This window comes from Rhinolophus sinicus, linkage group LG05 (genome assembly GCF_036562045.2).
Source record: "Rhinolophus sinicus isolate RSC01 linkage group LG05, ASM3656204v1, whole genome shotgun sequence".
Classification (NCBI taxonomy): Eukaryota; Metazoa; Chordata; class Mammalia; order Chiroptera; family Rhinolophidae; genus Rhinolophus; species Rhinolophus sinicus.
The window spans coordinates 160,726,661-160,739,498 of NC_133755.1; the positions used below are offsets into that span (position 1 = coordinate 160,726,661).

Here is a 12,838-nt window from a genome sequence, read left to right on the forward strand (position 1 = left end):
ATGCAGCACTGCTAATTATTCTGCTTTAAGAAATAATGGCATGTCAGGACATGAAACCTGGGACCACTGCCTTTATTTAATTAGGCAAGAGCGAATTTGCGCATGCCTGTGCATAAAAAATTATCCCTTAATGTGATTGAGTATTGGTTTTATGGTATGCCCTTTTCCCAATGAGGCAGCATCTAGAACTATCGAAATGTAATTTATTCTAATACAGTATCTGCAAAGGGGACTGAGTGTGTGCCTTGTTGCATCTTCATTATAAATTTCTTCCTGAGACCCAGTTAACAGGTCCCGTTATTCTCTTCTATTAAAATCACTTTTAAAAAATTAGGCAGCAGGGTTTTCATGGTATCACAGAGCAAGCAGTACAGTTAGTTCCCCATGAGCTTTCTTCATTTCCTGCAGGTGTTCCTTTCCTATCAAAGTCAAGCTCTGAGGCTTGTGACGCTAACCTAGGACTGCTGGGTCTGAGAGGACCTGGATCCTGAGAAGAGAGTTCGTCATCCCCCTTCCCTTATCCCCCTCACTTCCTGTACACACACACACACACACACACACACACACACACAAAGCTACATTCCATCCTAGTGGAACCCTAATGCCAGCCAGGGAACATGGCCTTCTTCTCTGAGGCAGACACTGAGGTTTCTTCCATGACGGCAGGGTGTTTCCCCTGAGGGCAGGGGTTCTTAACTTGGAATCCATTTGGAGTTTGGCGGGAGCTTTGAGTCACCTGAAATTATTTTCTAGGCAGAGGGTCTTTTGCCAGATTTTCTGAGATCATGATCCCAAAAAAGGTTATGAAACAGATCTCCTCTAGCTTTATTCTGATCTTTTGAAACCAAAGAGTGTTAGAAGGAATTTGGTCGTGGGAGTCAGATGGAATTGGGGTTGAATGGTTTTTAACAGATTTTAGCTGTGTGGCCTTGGGAAGATTATGAAACCTTTCTGAACCCCCGTTTTCTCAAATGTAAAACAAGGGTAAGAATGCTTATTTTAAGAAGGTAGTGACAGGTAAACTAAATAGAGAAATAGTAAATGTTGATTTTCTCTTTTTCCTCCTTTTTCATCTCATGACTAAAATGAAACCACGTATTTGTTCTGTCTTATTCCAGATCTCCCTGGGCACTCATCCAGGTACCTTGCATGCAGTAGACCCTCCAATGTTAGTTGAATGGCTGGTTGGATAGATGGAGTGCCATGGTTTAGTGCCCAGATGAAATCTCGCAGTCTACTTCCTTAAGACAGTTACTTTCTCAAAGAGATCTTAGTGCTATAATTACTTTGGCTAAGACAACTCTTCTAGGACACTTAGCTTTATGTTGTGTGCAAAACCTATCTGGATACTGTTGACAAGATTAGATCTGTCTATCCTGTGCTGACAACCATGATCTGTGCTGGACCTTTGTCTGTATCACAGCTGGGCAATCTACAGCCAGTAAGCCAAATCTGGTCTAGTGCCTGTTTTTGTAAATAAAGTTTTATTGGAACATAGCCATTCTATGTTCATCTATGTATCACCTATGATTGTTTTTGTGCTATGGCAGAGTTAGGTAGTTAGAACAGAGACCATGTGGACTGTAAAGCCTAAAATATTTATTATCTGCCACTTAATGGAAAACGTTTGTCGACTCTGGATATATAGGATCTGTACTCCTTATTATAACTCTGCAGGATTGGTCTCAAGGTGCTTTTTTTATGGATTGAGAAGCTAAGCCCCAACAGAGTGAAGTGTCTTGACTGAGATTGCACAGTTTATAAATGGTTAGGTCTATGTGATTTCATAGCCCCTGTTCTTTCCTATAAATACTGATACCTTTCAACTCAGCCAAAACCTACCTGAACTAGTTACATCTTCTGGTCCTGTCTGGTGACCATGAGTGGCACGGGGAGCAGTGCAGTAATGTCCCCTGGAATCCTGGTACAATCTGACAGTCCTAGCATATGTCCATGCCCTGGCTCAGGTCTGCAGTATAAATCGTGTGAATGTATAAATAGGAGAGAGTGGAATGAGGGTTTTGAATACTAATACTGCAGATGGCAGAGTAATATGGGTATACACTTGTTTATATGCTGACATAATGCTGCTTCCCAAGGGTCAGCAGGTTCAGCATTTCCAGGAGTGGCCCTGTTGCTGAACGTGGCATCCAGTCTTGTTTGGTGCCTTTGGTGAGCAATGGGTAATATTTGTGCATTTTTAGCATATTGTCACTCCACGGAGATTTTCCCTGCTCCCGGTTCTGAGACTGTGAGAGCTTTGGACTTCCACACTTGCTCACTGGTACTGTGCCCTTGCTGGCAGATCTGACTCTAAATTTGAGGTAAAAGTCCTTTCACAGTGAATTAATTCTGATGGAAATTGGATGGTTTCAAGGGTTTACAGATGAAGTTCTATTGTTCTTCTGTTAATACTCCATCTGCCCATTATTCCTACTTCTCACTGAACTTCACCCTTCCAATTAATTTTTCCAAGCTTATAAACTGGTTGTAATTAAACAAAAGAAACAAAATTGGAAAAATCAGCTATTTCTGCTTTAAATGACTACATTGCTGTGTTTGCCTTGTAACTGTTACACGCTGATGACAATAACAGGGACAACATTATAGCCAACCAACTGGAAGTAATACAGTTAGGTAATTGATCCATCTGTCCAAGGATGTATCTAATGAAAAATGGCTGTAGTGTGAATTGTCATATAAAGTGGGTATTGTAAAATCAGGTTAGTGAAGTGATAGGTGAGAAGGATTAGGAAGGCAAATGTTCTTTCCGATAGTCTGTTTTTGTTCTGTGTTTGTGGAGGGCATTAGAGAGTGTCTGTGACTTTCACTTCATCTGTCATGGAGCTGTTGATGGAGGAGTCCATGGAAAAGCAGCAGAACTGCAGGGTGGACAGGAAAGAGCCAGAGCTATAATTAACTTCTGTTTCATTGTGTTCTACAGTAGTGACCCTTATTTCTCCAAAGACGAAATCGTGTAGTCTTACCTTGTGGCTTTCACACTCTCTAAAGTCAATGACTCTTTCAGTTTATGGTGAAAATATAACACAGATAAAAACAGGGCTGCTCTGGTTTAAGTGGGGGGTGAAAGAACCTGGTAGAATTAAGTAACATGTCATTTGTTGTGCCAGTGCAACTCCATGGGGAAATACTGGGCTGATTAAAATTCTTGGTCTATTGTTTAATTATTTAGAATGAATGCTGCTAACAGATATGTTTCTCTTTATAGCCTTTTTTGATTTATTCCTAACATGTTTTAGTACATTATTTTTTTAAGCTTTAAAATATACAAGTAGCTCTCCATGTATTTTTTGTTTCTTTCTTTCTTCTATGACACCAGGTAATTCTCATTGGTCAAACCTATTGATGATTCCTTTGTATTTCTATCTTGGAAATGTGTTTATTTTTCACAAAATTCAGATATACCTCTTACTGGAGATGATTGTAAATGAATTGTAAATGAGTATTGAATACCTTGAGTTAGGGAGCAATTAAGAAGTTAGTAGAATTTCAGTTTATATTGATGAGGGAAGGTAGTGGTAGTGATGTAGTCACTCCCTGGGTGAGGCAGAGGGGTGAGCAAGGCATAGAAATCTGTATAAATGGTGCTTCCTAGAGTTGTTCAGCCCAGGTATACTGGGTACAAGAAGTTCTATTAATTTGGGAACTAGCAAGGCACGTTTGTGGGCTACCATGTGATAATGAGTGCACCAAAACAATTGTTTGAAAGTCCTTGTGTATGCTCTTTCTGAAGGACGTACGAAGAACGCAAGCTGATGCTATGCTACTATTTCTGCACAGCTCTCTTGTTATGGGGTATGTGTTTTTTTTTAAGCACATGTGCATTTCCATGATTGGTCATAGTTTTGTGTATGTGTGTGGCAGCATTTGGGGGGTGGGTGGGTGTGCATAAGGCTTGTATCACTTGACTGCCAACTTTGCCGAGCTCACATGTTGTCCTTATTTATGTGTTTGCCAGGGAGAAATGCCTGCTGCCTCTCCAGTTGGCTTTAGAATCCAAGAATGTGAAGCTGGCCCAACATGCCTTGGCAGGGATACAGGTATGGCTCTCACTGAGTGCAATGAGGGCGACAGAAATTGACAAGCCCCTTGGCATGAAAAGAACAAATTGTTAACATCTGAAATACTGGCTGTTTAAAGACCTAGGCAGAAATGTAATTGAATTAGGTAATAACCATAGAGGATAACAGGATTTCCCTATATTTACCAGCATTTCTCTGTACATAGCGTTACCTTGTTGAGCCTTTGTTGTCACACACTGATTCCTGGGGACCCAGCTAAGTCCACACAGAAATGAAATACTTTTTTGTGATGTCCAACTTTTAGGAGAATAAGGGATCCCAAGAGAGACACCTCAAGTTCTCTACTAACTCAAATCTTGTATACACTCAACATGTGTGGATCTGTGTAAGGAAAATTAATGAAAGATCTGGTTTTATTTTCTTATCTACTATTAGGTTGGCAAATGAATTAATGTGTTTTATATACAGAGCAAAATTTGGAAGAAAAAAGAAATTTTGTCTAATAAAAAAAGTTAGATTCCTTGAATTCATTTCTTTCTCTGAGCATTTGTTCATTTGTATGTTTACACCATACATAATAGATCTCATTCCAACAGTGCAAAGAAGATGGCTATACAAATACATTGACTTTTTAAGTGGCTTGGTTTTTAAGAGACAAGCACTCTGACGTTCAAGCCAGCGTGGGTTTATTCTGTGTGGCCATGGATCGGTCGCATTTGTAGGATTTCTTTTCACATCAGTATGTACAATTTCATGGTTAGCTTTGTAAGCTCAGCAAGATCCCTAATCTTTTCAGAGTTAACACATATAAAAAAGTGAGAAAAGTACAACTTTTCTTCCCCCAGTGGATTGGCATTAGATCATATATATTTTAATATGCAATAGCATTACAAATGTTTAAAAATCACCAATAATGTTATTAAAAGCTCTTTACTTTTCTTCAAGGTAATTGGGCCAACCATAAAAATAAATGGGAGGCTGTTCTGACCTGCCACTGATGTTCCTTTTTCCTTTTTCTCTAGTATTCTGTAGACCTTTAATTACTTTTTGGCTTTTAATCCTCCAGTTCTTTAAGTTATGATACCATGATTTCAAGGGCTTACATAGTCATGGTAACATCAATGACCTAGTGGGCAGTTACCTTCCTCTTACCATCCTTTGTTACCTCCCATGAATGTTAGGCACATTTCTAGGGCTTCACAGTCTTTATCACTTTCATTAAAAAGAGGTTTGTATATTGACTTTGACTTTGGGCCGCCCTGTATGCACTACATCGTACTGAGAAATCTCTTTTTAGAGAATGTAGGCAAAATGGCCGAGAGTCCTAAGAAGGAAGTTTGCCATACTTGTTCTCCAGGTCTGTGATGGCATTTGGCTAAAAGACGGCGTCATTACCCTGGATGAATCAAAATCTGAAAGTTTTTCAGGGCAGCAAGTCTACTCTGAATTGGCCAAGGACAAATTTAACAGGGATTAATATAAAATCCTTCACCGAGGTCTCTCAGAAATCCTCTGCTCCAGGACAGAAAGGGGGAGAACACCTTACCTGCAGCCCTGGTGCATGAGGGTTAGGGCGAATCAGCACAGAATATGCCCTGACTTACAGCTAAGCTAATTTGATCTGAGAATGTGATTAAAGTTAGACATTACTATTTTTGTTTGCTTTTAGGCAATAAACACATTTAATTGTCTTCCGTAACTAGACTCCTAGAGATGAGCAGTTTTAGGTTTGATGCAGCAACTCAGTGGTGCCACCAAAAACCCCTTTTCTTTCTCTCTCTCTCCCCATGCCGTCTTTTTATTTCTTTAAAAAAAAAACACTTTTATTATTTTAGAGTTACAATAAAATTGCAAGGAAGGTGCAGAGATTTCCCATATACCCCCTACCCCCGTGGGTTGTTTTTTGGTTTTTGGTTTTTTTGTTTTTGTTTTTGTTGTTTTTGTTTTGTTTTGTTTTGGTTTTGGTTTTTACCAAGGATGAGCCTTCACTGACACATCATATTCCCTCACAGTCCATCATTTACACACACTCTTGGTTACATTGCTCTTTAATGCCAGACCACCCCTGAAGTGTTACATTCACTCTGGAGGCCATGTGTTAAGTGTCTGTGAAACCATATGAGGCTGAGAACATTGGAAGGTACCTGAGGAGGTTTAGTATGGAGAAGAAAAGATTTAGGTGGACTTCACAGCTGACTTCCAATCTTTTACAAGCTTAATCTGTGTCACTCCAGGGAAAGATGAGGGAGCAAAAGGTGTAAGCAGGTGGGGTTTGGTACAAGCTAAGAAAGAATTTTATGAAAAGTGAGAGTTGTCCTGAAACAGGAAAGGGCTGTCCTGTGAGGTGTAATGACTCCTGGGAAATCTCGTGAAAGTGAGTACCTTCCTGTTTAGGTTTTTGTGGGGATTGGTTTTCTGATAAAAATACATTAAATTTGTGAATTCATGAATAATTCCTGGGTAAATGGCAGTTCACAGTAGAAAGTAAAAAGGTAAATATCTGAGAAAAGGAACTTGTGCTCTACAAGATTTCTCCTTTCCAGTGACAAAGCTAAATTCAGAAAGGGTATGTGTGAGCACGACAATTGTGACGAGCTAGATTGCCCTGGCTCATTTCCTCCTTCACCTCCACCACCCAAATAACCTATATGGCTGCCACGTTAGAATTTTACTGGATAAACGTATAATGAATCATCTAATAGCTGGAGAAAGTCTTCGCCAAAAACTGTTTACAGAAGGTGTGATGCATTTTTCTTTTCAGGAACACAGAGCATGAGGTTTTTCCTAATGGCCTCCAGCTACATGCCTCCTAAGAGAAATTATCCTCAGTACATACTAAGATACTGTAATAGAATAAGGCAGCAGGGGAAAGCCTATCTGTGATCACTGCCTTGTGCCTCTTTACAGAAGCTTCTGTCAGAAGAAAGGTTTGTATCCATGGAAACAGACTCTGATGAGAAGCAGCTGCTGAATCAGATCCTGAATGCTGTGAAAGTGACGCCTTCCCTCAACGAAGATTTGCAGGTGGAAGTGATGAAGGTTAGTTTGACGTGGGTACCTGTTTGCGTCATTGGGACAGGAACAAACTCGGACAATGCCCCCACCCCCCTACCCCCAGCCCTCATTTTTTTCTTGAAAATGCCTCGGCATTATGGTCATGCTAGCTCACCCTTCATTTGGAACATATGGTTATTATCCTTGTTTGTGGTCCTGCAGAATTACCTTGATTGTTGAACAGAAATGACAACTAAGTAAAAGGTACAATTTCAAAACATCTGTAAGATTTTTGACCTGATCATGCACAACAAATGTCAGGAAATGTGTTTATCACTTTTTGTGATAAATATATGTGAATAGTTCCAGCTTGGGGTAGATCTGATCATTCTGGGTATTCTGCTTGCCTGTATCTGTTAAAACAAAGTAAAGACCTAATGATGTTTTGACATATACTAAGGCTTCTGAATAGTTGGTTTAGAGGAAGGAAAATCATCCTTGGGAACCATATCAGAATCACATCTTTTTTTTTTTTCCTATCCTCTAATGATGTGAAACTAATCTCCCACATTCCAGTTACCATGTACTTTTTAGGGATGCATCTCTCCCTCCCCTTTCTGTTTTCCCTCCCTTGTGAATCACTATGATTGGGAGCCCCTTACACTGACTCTAGAGTGTGTCTTATCTGGTGAGTGAACCGTGGATTGGACAGAAAAGGATGGAAATCTCTTTGCCACATAGCACGTTGGTCAGAGTGACACAGCTGGAACCAATGAGCTGGCTTTTAATAATGCCATCTGTCCGTTTCTTCCCTAGAGGAATGCATATAGAAGAATATTTAAGAATTGTTGATGTCATATAAAGGTTGATCTCTTCCTGGAAATGTACTAAAAGATTTTTGTCTTGGATAAGAGACTTCACTGCTCTAGATTTCATTTTCTACGCTCAGAAAAGAAAAGATTGACTTCAGTCATGACGTTTTCTTAATGCCTTGGGCCTCACCCTAACCGTGTTGGTGAGTAGTTTAGTGTAGTGATTAATTATGAGCTCAGACTCTGAAACCAGCTTGTCTGGGTCTGAATCCTTATTCGTTGCCTAGCAGGATGTTCTAGAACGTGTTCCTTAACCACTCTGCCTTGGTTTCCTCATCTGTGAAATGGGGTTAATGGTAACACCTACCCAATAGGATTGTTATGAGGATTGAACAAGGTGAAGAACTTAGCACCGTATCTGGCATAATGAAAGAGCTTTTGAAGTATTACATTTTACCACCTCTATTCCAACCACGTCTCCCATTACTGCCTCCTGCTGTTGAGTCAGAATCTCAGTGGGTGGGTCTAGGAATATTCTTATACACAATACACATTGAGAATCTCTGAGCTAGCTGATCTTGACGAGCTCTCTTTTACTCTTTGATTCTGGAATATACAATTTTGCCCTGTCCTTTGACATACATTTGGCAGCTGTGCACTCATAGGAACCGAGTAACCACCTCTAGACTTTTTACTTCTCTCCTACCTCTGGGCCGCTGTTGAGAGAAAGGCAAGGCCAGGTGCCATGTTAAATGCTTTTATGGCTTCCGAGTCTAGTCTGTTGAGTCCTCCCACTGTTAGTCCTCCATATACTGCAGGGTGAGATCTGGTGTCCAACTAAGAAACATACCTTACAGATTTCATGTAATGCTGAAAATTCTCCCAGGAATATAGCTTTTTGTAGAATATAGGAATTTGTATTAAAAATTGAGAAAGTACCTGTTTTTCTAGGAGCTGTGGAGAAGCAGCATGTTTAATGGTTATGTCAACCTGTTTTGAAAACTTACATTAAAAAAACTCCAGCCCAGTAGTGCCTGCTGCTAGCCTAGCTGAGGACAGGAGTTGACACACGTTAACTCTACTGGAAATCCTGGAAAGCCTATCTTAATGGACTTTGTAATAACACCATAATAGACCATGGTACCTGCAGTTAATATCTGGGAAGAAAATCAGACATTGTCAGAGAAGAGAAAAAACAGTAATCTGGGCTGCAACTCTTTACTATAGATTTCCAAAATGCTTAAAAAGATAAGGATCTTTGCTACATGCTATTGCTTTTAACTCTTTAAACATTGGAATTGGGAAAACAAAATTCCGATTCACAACAAACCCAGCCTTAAGCTCATTTTTTTGTAGTATACTTTTGTTTTAGAGAAACGTTTTAGCCAAGCAGCTAGAAAATTAATGATGAGATAATTATACTTTAAAGTGGTATTATTATTAGCATCAAATGAAACTTCAGAGATGGCAGTATGACTGTGATAGCCTACAAGTGAGAGTTCCATATCATTTCCAATTTCTGAGCTTTAGATTGCTTGTTTGTGTGTGTGTATGTGTATATAGTATAATTTGGAGATAAACTGGGGGTGCCAAAAAAATGTATGCAAGTGGACACTTTGGTCAACGTTGCTCAAGCAGTAGTTCGCCGTAATCAACGTATACTTTTTTGGCACCCTCTGTGTGTGTATATACAAACACACACACATATGACTATATATGTATGTAGTCATGTGTGTGTGTGTATAACTGTCTGTGTATATGTATATGTGTGTATATATGTACATATGTATGTATATATACACACACACGTATATATGTACATAGAGAGAAGAGAGAGTGCGCCAAAAACAGTATACACATTTTAAGAAAGGAAAAAGACTATTAAAATTGTAATACTCAATATATACCAGTAACAAAAGATGAATACATGTCATGTTTGACCTCTGCAATTACAAGAGGTGCTCAAAGTGGTTGCCATCAGCGTCTGATTACAGCAAACTACTGCTTGAGCAACACTGACCAAAGTGTTAACATCTCTTAAAATGTGTATACATTTTTGGCATATATATATATATGCCAAACAAGTTTTACACTCCTTCTCTATGCATGAGGAATTTCTATACTAACTTTGGTCATCTCCAGAAGCATGTACCCTTTTATCTTATACTTCTGTTAATATTTGTAATGATCAAAGTAAAAACGCTTAAATAAATTCTGTTTTGCTAATGTCATTATGACATTAAAATGTTTTTACTACTTGTTCTCCCAAAAATTAATTTTAAAAAAAGGGAGCAAGAGAGAAATGCATGAATTCTCAAAGGAAAGACTGGATTCCCATTACATATGAAGAGCGTATTAATTTATTCTTTGTGCTTCTACATAACTCATTCTCATGATAAGTTATCTAAACTAGATATTGCATGTAAAAATCCTCCACTCATTTTATATTAAAATTTTGTGATCAAAGTAGTCCCCCCCCCATCCATGGTTTCACTTTCAGCGGTTTCAGTTACCCACGGTCAACTGCGGTCTGCAAATAGTAAGTGGAAAATTGCAGACATAAACAATTCAGAAGTTTTAAATTGTGTGCCATTCTGAGTAGCGTGATGAAATCTCTCGCCATCCCATCTTGTCCCACTCGGGATGCGAATCCTCCCATTGTCCAGCACATTCATGCTGTAGACACTCCCTGTCCGTTAATCATTTAGTAGCCTTCTCCGTTATCAGATCAACTGCTATGGTATCGCAGTGCTTGTGTTCAGGTAACCCTTATTTTAATTAATAATGGTGGCAAAGCACAAGAGTGTGATTCTGGCTTTCCGGATATGCCAAAGAGAAGCCATAAATTGTCTCTGAGCGGAAAGGTGTGTGTACCGATATATATAGGAAAAAACAGTATATACAGGGTTCAGGACTATCAGTGGTTTCAGGCATCCACGGGGGGTCTTGGAATGTATCCCCTGCACATAATGGGGGACTACTGTATAGAAAATCTTTAAAAATGAGATATGGTGGGCATTTTCCAATGTTGGTCTGTGTATGCTATTCAGGAGAGAGCTAAAACCACACTATGCAGTTTTTATTTATGTCTGTCTAACCATAGCACAGTACATTTTTATAACAAATCCTAGGTGCTATTTTTTAAAAAGTTATATTGTGCATTTTATCCACATATTGCTATCTCCTAGTGTTTATAAACATGAGAAATCGAACCATGTGACATTCTTAAGCATGTATAGCAATTGTATTAAGTTCCTGGAGAGAAAAATAAGATGGTTTCCTCTTTTAGAGAGTTCCCTACAATGAAACAGAAACTAATAATGAAACCCAACATTCCAATGGTACTGTACTCACTTAAGAAGAAAGTCCCAGACTTTCAGTTGGGGGAGTTAAAAAAAAAAAAATCAAAGATGCTTGCTTCTGACAAATTCAATGGGGATGAGGTTAGATCATTTACCCCAGGAACTGTTGTACATGGTTTTACTATCTAGCAGGAAGGGGAGCAGAGGCAACTTTGATTTATTAAAATGGCCATGGAATCCAAATAAAAATTTTATAGCTTGAGCAAATACAATGTAAAATTGTAGAGAATCAGAAGGTACATTCCTATGAAGATAGATTACCGTTGAAATGAATTACTAGACAGCAGGGAGCTATTTAGTAGTTAGGTTAAATACTTGTCTGGTTTGGTAACATTTTCCCATAGTGTGTGCCATTTCCATGAGTGCAATGCAGACTTAGTAGGAGCCAGGTACATAACTAATGACATCTCTGACTAGAACAATTAGGACTTTTTGTCCCTTCTTTATGATGGATAACCTTTAGTGAGGTTATTAACTGATACAACTGGCTGAGTCTTCAAAGACTGCGAGGAAGTATAGCTGGCCTTCTGCCTCTGTAAGTGTGTCAGAGATGAGAGCATTCGGTCTGGGAAAGGCAGGCTGGCTTTGTAGATAAGGATGTGATACGGGATACTGAGAAAGCATTTGATGAATGCACTGCTACTGGATGTCTTATTTAATGTGCATCTTTAGGTAATAGAAAAGAATATTGGTGGAGGGCTTTATAGTTTTCAAAGGAGAAATGACAGGGTGAATATTTAACATTTATAATGCATTGGACACTAGTAAGTACTTGACATTCATACTAAGATCACACACCAAGTGAAATTGCAGGGCCAGTATTTGAACTGTAATCCAGCCTCATGCCAAACCTGTACTCTTAAACAGTAGGTTATGTTGCTTTCTGAATCTATCCTGAAAGACATGTAGGCGGGAGCCATTACTGTCCCCATTTTAAAAATGATTGAACAGAAAAATTAAGTCACAGGCTAACAAGGGGCAAAGTTAGAGTGGCTCAAAGTTCTGAGAGTTTTTTTCCATCCCACGACCGTGTATTTCCTCACTAGTTTCGTGAGCTAGATTCAAATATAAAGAAAGAGTCAAAGTCACTTTCCCACCAAATTGGCTAATGACTCTGGTGTGTGTGTGTGTGTGTGTATGTGTGAGAGAGAGAGAGAGAGAGAGAGAGAGATTATATGTCAGGAAAAGGGAAAGAGAATGTCATTTATTGTTGAGGTATTTTTATATTTTATAACAAATGCCAACCATATGTCTACAGAAAATACAAAAGTGAATAACTATGGAAAAAGAGCTTATTATCTGTAGAACTGGTAGACATAAGCTTCAGGGTGTCCACTTATAACTCTGGTCTTACAATTGGGAGGAGAGAGCTCTCCTTAAATTATGGACCAGCGTTGCAATCCATGCTTTGGTCTGGGAGTAAGAAGCAGGCCAAATGGAAAGACCATTTCTAAATCCCCTCTCAATAACGTTTTAATGGCAGAGTCTCATATGTGGGCCATTTATCCAAATGGTTAGTTTTAATGTTCATAACTCTGGGTATTTGGTCTTCTGGAATGCCTTATGGAAGGAATGATCATTGGTGAAGTTTGAGGGTGATATGGCTAAACTGTCTTGCCTTCTGATA

At 39.1% G+C, this 12,838-nt stretch overlaps 1 protein-coding gene across 3 annotated transcripts in view; it reads left to right on the plus strand.

Moving 5' to 3' along the window:
• The window catches only part of ARFGEF3 (ARFGEF family member 3), a 151,562-nt gene that overhangs the window by 34,837 nt on the left and 103,887 nt on the right, over window positions 1-12,838 (plus strand). For all 3 annotated transcript variants that reach the window (XM_019732728.2, XM_074333628.1, XM_019732729.2), the window contains exons 3-4: window positions 3,980-4,061; window positions 6,951-7,082. In XM_019732728.2, the coding sequence (XP_019588287.2) occupies window positions 3,980-4,061; window positions 6,951-7,082 (214 nt within the window). The remainder of the gene's footprint in view (window positions 1-3,979; window positions 4,062-6,950; window positions 7,083-12,838) is intronic.